The sequence below is a fragment of the Ailuropoda melanoleuca genome, chromosome 14 (genome assembly GCF_002007445.2).
Source record: "Ailuropoda melanoleuca isolate Jingjing chromosome 14, ASM200744v2, whole genome shotgun sequence".
NCBI classification, from domain to species: Eukaryota; Metazoa; Chordata; class Mammalia; order Carnivora; family Ursidae; genus Ailuropoda; species Ailuropoda melanoleuca.
In genome coordinates, this window is record NC_048231.1 from 31,761,674 (window position 1) to 31,772,918 (window position 11,245).

The 11,245-nt window shown below is 54.8% G+C and overlaps 1 protein-coding gene across 1 annotated transcript; it reads right to left on the reverse strand.

The window, feature by feature from the left end:
- Positions 1-431: 431 nt before the first annotated feature.
- PRIMA1 (proline rich membrane anchor 1) lies at positions 432-9,394 on the reverse strand. Its single transcript, XM_034643062.1, has 4 exons — positions 9,290-9,394; positions 8,473-8,599; positions 1,331-1,380; positions 432-465 (listed from the first exon to the last, which is right to left on the reverse strand). Exons 1-4 carry the CDS (start codon positions 9,385-9,387, stop codon positions 432-434), a joined length of 309 nt encoding a protein of 102 aa, XP_034498953.1. The 5' UTR covers positions 9,388-9,394.
- Positions 9,395-11,245: the final 1,851 nt, after the last annotated feature.

The following is an 11,245-nucleotide window of genomic DNA, read 5'->3' on the forward strand; positions in this document are numbered from 1 at the left end:
CCCAGGGATTCCCTTGGGAGAGAGGAGGAGGTGAGCGTTCGGGCTACAGGGTCCTGCAGAGGCCTGGAGCAGACAGCCTGGCAGGCCAAGCTTCTCAACTTTAACTTGCTTTGGATCATCTTCGAACTTGTAATGCCAATTCCTAAGCCTCACCCCAAAGACGGCCCCAGGGGGTTTAGAGTGGGCCCAGAGCTACACTTTAAAAGGAATGCCTCGGGGCATCTGGGGGGCTCAGTTGGTTGAGCAGACAACTCTTGGTTTCGGCTCAGGTCAGGATCTCAGGGTCCTGGGATCCAGCCCCGTGTTGGGCTCCACGCTCAGTGGGGGGAGCCTGCTTGAGGATTCTCTCTCCCCCTCTGCCCCTCCCCCCACGCTCTCTCTCGCTCTCTCTCCCTCTCTCTCTAAAATAAATAAATTAAAAAAGAAATGCCTCAAGTGATGTCGAGGGCCACACCCAGAGAAGCACTGGGTCACAGGTGTCAGGCAGGAATGGAGACAGGGAAGGGCCTAGCAGACAAAACACAGAAATGCATCCGAACAGCACAGATCCTCCAGAACGTTGCTCCGTCTGGACACCGGGAGCCTGAAGACACAGTCTACTCGAGAACGAGCACCGTCAAGGTTATTTAAAATGTGCCCCCGAATAATTCAACGGAGATGTGTTTCATGAGGTAGGTCACACATGATCACAGGCAGTGTTACAGGCCGACCCTGGAGGGACCCGTCCAAAATACAGAATCTCTTGTTAGAGACCTTCTCCACTAGCGATTGCGAGCAGGAAACTTAACCCCTCCGAGTCAGGATGAGGCCATTTCTGGCTAAAGAAGCCCTCCTTTGTTTGAATGACCAGGCAATCAAACCGTTTGTAGATGAAATCAAGGCAAACCAGAGAAAGGGAGGTCTCTGGCAGAACTCGCCACCAACGGCAGTAAGAGCCTCTAATTCCGCACGTTACCAATTGCCTCCTCCCGTGCGAATTAAAATAGAGAAGTGAAAGCATGTGCACCCGAGGGGTCTTTAAGCCCAGCCCGGTGGCTGCCCCCCTTTCAAGCTCTGGCCTTCAGAACAATCCAGGCCGAGTCACTCATCAAATGGAGATTGACTTTTATCTGATTAACCATTGGAGAAACTTCCCCCTCCATCTCACAGGAACATTCCGTGGGAAAGGCGTTTTGCAGACTGCAGGGAAAAGTTGGGCCTTGGCTTCCCTCCTGCTTGGCCAGTGGAAAATTACAAAGGAAGCAAAGCTGTCCTCTGCTCTGCTCACGGGTTCTTCCTGGGCCCAGAAAACACAAAGAGAACCCCGGAAACGGAGCGCGCCTTTACTTACCTGGGGCGGAGAGGAGTCNAGCAGGACTTCTGGGGCTCACCGTGCGTCACCTGCGGAAATGGGCAGGTGCCCGACAGAAGACCGTGAGGCCACCGGGAGCAGAAGTGGCCCCACCCCACCCACTCCCAGCCAGGCTGGAACTCGAGATCCTTCCCTCAGACCCCGTGGGAGGAAGGCAGGAGTCGGGGTAGCTTGAAGGAAACAGTGGTGTGGGAGGCTGGCCTGGTGGGTTTAGGAGACCAAGGTTATACTCCCAGCTCTGCCAGGGACCAGCTGTGAGACCGTGGCATGTGACCTGGGTATTAAGAGGGAGACAAGAATTTGATGGCTAACTCTTAAATTTCCCTAGGGCACAAATGAAGGAACTGAGGCCCAGGCTGCCCAATATTCCCACCCCCAGGCAGTGCCAGGATACCAATTTTACCTCCTCAGTAGCCTGAGCCAACCATTCCTGCAGTCTTCCTTGGTACAGTGCAAGGCCAAGCCCTCCTCTTCTCTCCGCCCACAGCTCCTGACAGCCTTCCTATGTCCACGCAGGGCCAAGATGCCCCCATCTGGAGGCAGGAGCCTTCCCCAGCCCGGCCATGTGAGCAAAGGCAACCTGAGTGGTCTTGTGGGAAACACACTGGACCAAACCATCCACATCCTCCTAACAATCCCTGGGCGCCTGCCCACAGCTCGGGAGCTCACGTGGCCACCCGGCTCTGCTCCAGAGGCTGCCGACGTTTCCAGCCCCACCTCACTTCACGCTCTCAGCTTCTGCTCTGCTCTCAGCGCCCTTCTTCTAGTCCCTGGACCCTGGCCACATACCCCCACCCCTCCTTTATGTATGCTGCTCCAGTGTTCCAGAACGTTCTCCCACACCTTCTCTGACTTGGTCCATTACTCAGCTTGCCTATTAGCTCTCAGGGAAGCACATCTGACGAGGTCAGATCTCCTTTTATAGGCTCTCCTGGCACCAGGCTGCACTCTGCAGGGCAAAAACCTACGTTTGGGTAATTATCTGATTCCTACCTGTCTTCACCATTGGACTAGATGCTCTGTAGGGGTAGGGGCCCAGCCTTCTATTTTCTCTCACTAAGGGAATGCCGGGCATCAAATAAGTATTTGGTGAATCAATGAATGAATGAATGAGTATTAAAAACTGGACCAGAATCCACGCCTCTTGACTCCTGACCTGGTGTTTTTTTCAACACCAGTCCTTAGTTCGTCACCTGTCAACAAGGTTGGGGCTGGGCTCAACCAGCAGTTCTCAACCCTGACTGCACACGAGAATCTCCCAGGCAGCTTTAAAAAATACTCACGCCTGACGCTTTCACAAGACCGATTAAGTCAAAGTTTCTGCAGGTGGACCTGGGCATGGCTGTTTTGTGTCACTTTCCCAGGCTAGACTCCTACTGGACAGCCTGCGTGAGCACTGCGGGTTTAGACAAGCCGCCAGCATCCCTCCCTATGACAGAGTGCCCTAACCCACGAGCCTAGGGTTCTGTGTCTGTCCCAGGGAACAAGCGGATGTAAAGGCATGAAGGAAAGAGTCGGTGGGCATCCCCACCTCAATGACGCCCACAGTAATTTCTCTGGATATCCTCTCCAGGAAGTAGAAACCCAGAACCCCAGCTTCTCTGCAGACAGCCACATGTGGCCTGCCGTTGGGAAGGGCATTCTACACACCGCCTTTGGAGGCCAAAGCAGCCCCTCCACCAAGCGTGTCCTGGGCCAGAAGGAAGAGCCCCTGGGGCTCCAATGTCCCTTCACACTCGACAGCTGTGAACAGGCTGGGTGAGGACCACTGGGTGATCGCAGCAGGAGGTGGGCCGATTTACAGCCCTAACTTAATACCTACCAGGACGAGAAGTTGCTGCTACCACCTTTTAGTATTCTTAAAGGGCCACTGACTGCGTTTCAAACTCCGAAGGCAACTCATTTCCCACTGGGAAGAGCAGATCCTTGGACGGGGAGCCTCTCCTAGTTAGCTGACGGGGATGCCTACTGCCCTGTGCAGATGTGGTACCCCACCGGCTTCTCCACCAGCACACCTGTCAGCTCCCCTGTGGTCACCGAGCCACCCTCCTCCTGGTTCCACCCTCCTCCCGGTTCCGACCTTCTAAGACCACCGGGGGGGTTGCTCAAAGGCTCCATTCTGCCAACGCTGGCCTCCAAGGTCGCTTTTCTGCTGGACTCTACCCGTGTGCAAATGTCGTCAAGTAATGCCACTGCCAAACCAAGGACCCTCTCCGAGTGGCAACGTATGAGAGAGTTCGAGAGGAGCACGTCTGCTTAACCTGGCTTAACACGATGACCCATTTTTGTGAGAGGATATAAGGGCACCGATGTATACGAGAGCTTAATGCTATAAAATTATCGGCAGGGAAGCCGGGGCCAAGCTTCAAGGCTGACGGGGGAGGGAATGAAGGAGAGCATGGCATTTAAAAAAAACTATGGTTCCTTGGTCTCTCAGATTATGGCCCCACTGGAATGGGAGTGGGCACAACTGCTTAACCAATCACCCTCACAAAAATATCCCATTTGGGGCGTCCGTCTTCCTTCCTGAGGGGCGGGACCCACTTGGGGCCCTTCACTGGAGTTTGGTCCAGCACAAGCCTGTGGCCACTGAGCCACTCTTAACTGACAGTTGGTTACTCAGACTTTAATCCACTTGCCAACTTCCGGAACCCCATGTTCCCCACCCCCCACCCATCACATTGGATCTACCCGCCGGCTGCTGCTTCACCCTGTAATCTCTGGGGCACTTTGCCCACTGTTTTGTAATGTCTGCTCCCTGTACTGAGCCTCGAGTGTCATGGGGCAGGCAGGTGGGTGGGACTGCGCTTCCTTAGTCCTAACCCAGTGTGCCTTCCTGAGCCCTACTGTGTGTGAGCCACGGCTCTCGTTCCACCATGAGGATAAGTGAGAGAGGCAAGTGCTATTTATCATGGACGCTTATGGGTGGGGGGCAGGCCCAGCGAGGCTAAGTAACGTACTAAGATTTCACAGGGCCCTCCATTTAGTTGGTACACAATGAAAAGATGTGTTGGGGGATGGTCTGCCCACCAGTGGAGAAACACAGCATCTATTCTGCTCCCCAACTCTAGGTCCCCTTGGGGGTTCTGTGGATTAGCAGTGTTGTATTTAGACCAGTTGAGAGGAGACCTCAGCATTGAGAGCTTGTCTCAATGCCTGGCTTGCTTGGTTTGGATCTTGGGGAGTCCCACAGGGAGAAGGAACTTTCCCGGAAGCCACCTGCTCTTGGTTGGACTTGACTAAGCAGGAGCAGAGGCTCAGAGAGGTCAACAACTTGCTTAAAGCTCACAGAACAGAAGCTGACATCATGACTTCCTGCGACCACTTTTCGTCCAGTTTTGCTGTCCCCTGCCTTCCCGCCCCTGCTCTGCAGTATTGCCCTGGGGCCAGAATCTTGTCAATGCTGCTGTCGTGGAGAGTGGGTTAAGGCACAGGTAAGTCCCACAGTCACCTGGATTTGGTACCTGCCACTGTGGTCCAGTGGCCATCGCGCTCCATGTTCCCACTCACTCCTCGCCAGTAAATGCAGCTTTCTGGTTTAGTTGATGTTACCTCCTGAATAGTCCCTGTGCCCATCAGTTTCTCCCCATTCCCACCACTACCACCCTAAACCAGGACACCATCATATCTCCACCAGGCAGCACCTGCCTCTCACCTAGGACTATGAGATAAAATAGAGGACCCCTTGTTAAATTTTAGAGAAACAACAATTTTTAGTATAAGTATATCCCAAATATTGGATGGGATATACTTATACTAAAGCCATGAGGTGTTGTTTATTTGAAATTCAAATTCAACTGGATGTCCTATATCTCTACCTGCCTAAATTTGGCAACCCTCCCTTCCCCAGCATATTTGCCCCCTTGCCTCACCCCGACCTCCCCAAATCCATCTTTTTGCTGGGGCTGGACCGAGATTTCTAAAATGCCAGTCTGACACTGTGTCATTTCTTGCTTAAAACCTTCAACAGCTCCCATAGCCCTCAGGATCGTGTCCAAACTGTAAGGCATTATGTTAGTGCCTTACAACAGTGGCCTTATCTGGGACTTCCCTCACCCGGGTTTTTCCAATGCCCCATTCTCTCCTCTGGCCTCGGGGCTACTCCCTCTGCCTGGACACTTCATTCATACCTGCATCCTGCACCTATCTTGTCCTTGTTCATGCTGTAGCCGCAGCACTACCTCTGTGAGCCTTCTCTGACTCTTCCAACAGGTCTCGTCCCCAAGCCGTCTGCTCCTGCTGAGTTCTCTTGCCTATAATTGCTCAATTTTCTCTCCAGTGCCAGATTGTCAGTGCTGCAAGGCCAGGGACCACTAAGTCCCTTGCACTTAACAAAGGGGCTGGCAAACAGTAGGTGCCCAATAAATGCTACAGACGAGATAAGCCAAGCTATAGTGACTGATCATAGGAGGAGCTCAGCATTGCTGGTGGCTGCCCTTCAGCACACAGAGACCCACTGGCCCGGATCACAGCCTGTCTCCCTAGAGGACGCCCACAAAGATGATGGCTTCTGGCATCTTCTATGGAGACAGGCCAGCACCACAGTAACTTGATGAGACACACTCCTGTCACACCTAATAAATTTACCAGCCTGTCATCCTCTTTGCTTGCAAAAAAGGAATCATCTGGAAGTGAACTTAGAAGAACCCTAAATCACAAAAGCTCAAAATCTCAATTCAAGCCATATTAAAGAAGAAAGGGGGAAGGCTAGGGAATGCCTCCCCCCAACCTTGTGGCAATTTAAATGTCATCCAATTTTAATGATTATGTTTCTGTTCCTCTGGGCAGCAGCCAGAGGCTTCAGGCTGATTTCAAGGTGGGAACCTGGTGCTTTGGGGGGACCACAGGTCTCTTGCTTCACCAATTACCCTATTAATTACAGCTCTTTGAAACGCTGATCTCACTCTTGCAAATGTTTACAACTTTGGGGGATTCTTCTGGCAAAATGTTTACGAAAGCACAGATAGCTCTGAGTTCTTTCTCTATATTCAGGAAAACTCCTATGATGTGCCAGATTTCAACCTCTCCCCTTAGAGGGAAATACATGGCCCTCGTGTACTTATATCTTTCTCTTCTCCCCTCTGTTCTCCTGGAGTCAGCTCTTTCCCTTAAAAACCAGATCCATCCATTCCAAAGCCCCACTTCCCTTGGCTTCTCAGTCCCTTATCATTTGTAGATTAATTTTTCCAGAGCTTCCTGCCAACATTTTGCCCATTTTACTTGTCTGGAGGACTCCTTTTCTAATTGATTTTCACGAAAATTGATTTGTATAGAGTAACAGCATCTGAAACACACACACACACACACACACACACACACGCGTGCGCGCACCGCATGCTTGGGTAAGCACTGCCTGGCTGAAGGGCATTGCCCCCAAACTGAGCTGCATTCACAAAATTATTTCTTTTGGTGGTGACGGCGGGGAGGCAGTGGGTCTGCTGTTTGAATCCTGCTAGTTCACGCCACGGAATGCCAGCCTCGGAGACTGACAGCAACGTCACCTTGCTCTCTAGGAGTGTTAGGGAAAACTAAACGGATGAATAGAAAAACGAAGTGAACTTCACATCAGAGGTTCAACTAAAAGTTGCACGAGGGAAGCTGGTCCCAAGCCGCCCAAGTGTTTAGAAGTGACAAAATCCGGAATCCCGAGGAGGCACAGCTGAGTTTAATAACTGCTGTTTCACACATTAAACAAAGCTGTCAATTCCGGAAGGAAAACAATCGTGATGGAGACAGAGGCAAGCCAGAGAAGCCAGAGCAGAAGACGAGCCTGGGGCTGGACTGGTGGTGGGGTGCGGATTCTGGCCGACCACCTGCTCAACCACCACTCTCCTTCCAGCCTGAAAGTCCCTGGTGCTCCCCAGTGGTCACCCGGGCCACCATCCGAGCAGGACGCACAGCTGGTTCCCCGTGGGGCCCCATGGCTTGGGGCAGCTCAAGGACCGCGGCAGACAGGCGAGCGGTCTCACCCTATCCCCTCTTCTTTGGTTGATCGCCCCCCTCCTCAGGGCAACCATCTGAAAGATCCCCAACCCCCAAAATGCTACCAGAAGAACCTGAAGCCGGAAAACCTCCGGAGTTGGGGATTTCAATGCTCAAAACAGTAAAAATGTCATCCAATGCCTGTGGCTGAAAATTCAAAAATCTCCAACAGGCTCTGTCGTGATCAAGACGGTAGCCAGCCATCCAGATGGAAGAGCCGCACGACTATCCCTAGTGTGGGTCACGGCAGCCACAGCCACCAACGAGTGTTTACTATGGTCCAGGTGCTGCACTAGGCAAGCTTTGCTTGCCTGATCTCATCAAGTACTTACAATAGCACAGGGAGGAACAAGAAACCAACGCTCGGAGAGGCATTGCCTCAAGTCCTGAGCCGGTGAGGGACAGAGCTGGGGCTCAAAATGCAGAGCTGACACCAAAGTCCATTTCACCACTCCACTGTACCACTGACGGTGGACATTCTGGAAGGTACCAGGGGCCATGCCATCTGACCCTAACAGATGTCACTCCAGCTGGTGGCCACCTGGCCTGTGCCCTAGGGTCTCGGGGTCCCAGAGTGAGGGGTAAAGCCCCAGGCAATCCTTAGAGATGGACAGTTTCTTCCTACAGCTCCACCGGGGGCCACCATGCCCAACCTGTCCACATCCCCAACTCTCCTGCCTACAGGGAACACAGCCCCAGCTGTTGGGAAGCCCAGTTCCAGAAGACTAAGTAGAAGTTTACTAGTGATTCTGGTGGGAAATAAAGAATGTATCATTCTTGGGATCATTTTCTTTCTAACTTTGTAAAAGCTCTAAGGTTTCTTTCCCCACATTTCTGCAACAGAATGTTATCATCAAGAAGGCACTCCCAAGCCCTCTCTGTTCCAAGGCCCTGTCCTGTGGGCCTTAGCAGGCCAGGACTAAGGCCTACCCCAGAGTTTTTCCAGATCTTTTCAGGGCCAGAGTATGGAGAGGTAGGGAGAGTGGGAGGGCATGCACCTTTTCTTTTCCTAAGCTCTCGCCAGGAGCAATGCAGGAAGCCAGAGTCGTGGGAGTGAAGTGTCACCCGCCCCCCGCCCAGTCCTGCCTGGGAGGAGGTCCTCTAGCCCGCGGAGCCCACACCACCCCACCACCGCTCACCTGCATGAAGCCCCAGAGCGGGTGGAGCGCGCAGTGCAGCAGCAGTGAGGGCCAGCAGCAGCCACCGCGCAGCACCAAGTCCCGGAGGAGCATCTCGGCCCGTGGCACCAGCGCTCTCGGGGGCGAACTGTCAGGGGAGCAAAGCCCGGGTAAGGCGGGCGCCGCACGGGCACCATCGCCCGCGCGCACCCGCACACGTAGCCTTCCGGGTTGGGCGGGCACGCCCCGCACCCTGGGGCACCCTCATAAACCAAGGCTGCCCCTTCACTCCAGCTTGCACATTCACTGACCCTTCGTGCACACTCACAGAAGCCGGCATCCCAGAACCCTCAACCCCGGTGCACACCCCCAGAACCTTAGGTGTATCCCTTGGCCCCGTGCACACCCCCAGAATTCCTGCGTGCACACTTTGACTCCATGCACACCTCCAGAAACAGCCAAGCACACCTAACCGAGCCCAGTGCATCTCCTCAGAAACCTCCCCAGCCGTGCACAACTCACTCCCACTGTGAGCACACTTCAAACCCGGCGGGCACCTCTCACCCTGCCTGCGCACCCACAGAAACGGCCGTGCACACCCACCGACTCCTGGCTGCACGCAGAGTCGCTGACCCTGCATGCACAGCACCAGGAAATCACACGCTGCGTACGCCCTCTCTGCCCCGCCGGCCCTCACTGCGCACACTGCAACATAGGCACCTCCGTGCGCACCCCATTTGCCCTCGCGCGCTCTCCCGAGCCCCGGCCTCCCGCTTCAGGGCGTGAGCCTCCCCCTGGTCTCCCTTTCCACCCGCACCCCTCCAGGGCCTCACGCCACCTTGCCTGGCGGCGGCCCCAGCCGATCCTCGGCGCGGGGAGGGGAGGTCCGCGCTCCCCCCGCGGCAGACTGTTCCGGAGCCGCCGGACGGCCCCCATTTAAAGCCAGCCGCCTCCCCGGTCCCCCGCCCTCTAGGCGGGGCCTCAGTCCTCACCCTGACGACTGCGCGGGCGCCCGGGGGCTTCACATGCCGGGGAGGAGCGCCGGGCACTGGAGCAAAAGTTTGCGCGCGGCTGGGGCCGAGCGGGCTGCCGAGCCGGGGCCGGGCGCGGCGCCCGTTCGGGCAGCAGGGCCGCGGGCGGAGGCGAAATAAATAATGCACGAAAAAGGAAAACAGACGTGAGCCTCGCCAGAGCCTCGCCCGCCTCCCGCCCCGGGCTGCGCTCCCGCCCGCGCTCCCGCCGCCGCCGCCAGCGCCGCTGCAGTGATTCCTCGTCTCCATCTAGCGAGGCTATTGTGTATTGGGCGCTTAATAATTTATTTCTTCACCCGCGAGGAAGAAGACTCCCAGCTCCAGGGGGTCTTGCTCTACGCTGGCCCTCCCCCCAAGTTTCTCCGCGGGGGCAGGAAGGGGGCAAGGACCGACTCGTGGAGACCCCATTCTGCGCTCCGTCCTTGGGGACTGTCTCCCCTCCCCCGCCCCATTCCAAAGGGCAGGCTCCCCTGGGTGTCGGGGCACCAAGGTGCAAGATGGCCCACCCGGGGCCAAGAGCCCTGTTGTCCCTTCTGTGGTCTCAGCACGAGGACCTCTCCGACCACACGCTGCGGCTTGGAGGGAGTTGCCTAGGGCCCTGGGGAGGACCTCTCCACCTCAACCATGTCCAGCTCCTCTGCTGGAGGCAAGATTATCAACAAGTCGGTAGCGAAGTAGCCTGCCACGTTTCTCTCAAACCCGCGGCCCCTGGCCTCCCAGAGGTATGCCGCTCTGCAGCTCGGGTGTCAGCGCTTAGGAAGCGCTTTGACCGATGGAGTGGCCTTCCAGAAGGTCCCGCGGAGGCACGAAGAATCCTATTTTTAGGTTGGGCGAGGGAGGGAACCAGGGGCTGGGGACTAAGAGTGGAGAGTCAGACACCATCGTTTATTCCCTGAAAAAACATTTATTCAGTTCTTTTCTCAGTCTCCGTGGGCACCATAAGTGACATAAACACACAATCTAAGTACCAACTGGTCAGCAGACAGTTTTCAGACCAGTTTCCTAGGGACCTCTTTCGTGCAGAGTGCGGACCCAAGCCTGCTCTCCGTGTAAATTCTGTAAGCTACTTCTGAGCCTCGGAGATGCAGGGGGACAACTGTGAATGGGGGACTCTGTGCCTTTGGACAAAAGCTGGGGGTCGGGTCAGGGACACAGATCATGGAATCAGCCATTCTGCCCTCTAGGGCTGTGGTGTGAGAAAGGGGCCTGCACTGTAAGCAGGGGACAGGAATGAAGATGAGGGAGGGGGCAGCCAAGGCTTCCAGGGTAAAATGACCTCTGGGGAGTGGGAGAGCATTCCAAGTGTTAGGAACCCCTGGGGCAACGATGTGGAAATACTTGTTGTTCATTCATTCATTCATTCATTCATTCCTTGAAGAGTGTCCCTAAGCACTAGGAGCCTGACAGAGCATTTGAGGCTGGGTATACAACAGGCAACCATCCTGGAGGGACCATCTTGGAGGGAAGAGGNATTCATTCATTCATTCATTCATTCATTCATTCATTCATTCCTTGAAGAGTGTCCGTAAGCACTAGTGCCTGACAGAGCATTTGAGGCTGGGTATACAACAGGCAACCATCCTGGAGGGACCATCTTGGAGGGAAGAGGCATGGGAAGAAAACGCTGGAGATGGGGCTTCCCGGGGTGACTTTCTCTCACCCATAGTTTGAAGCAGGAGAATGTGTCACAACACTGAGCCACTATTTGTCGGCTGAGGTCAAAAGAACACTGATTATCTTAATGCCTTTCTACTTAAGCCCGT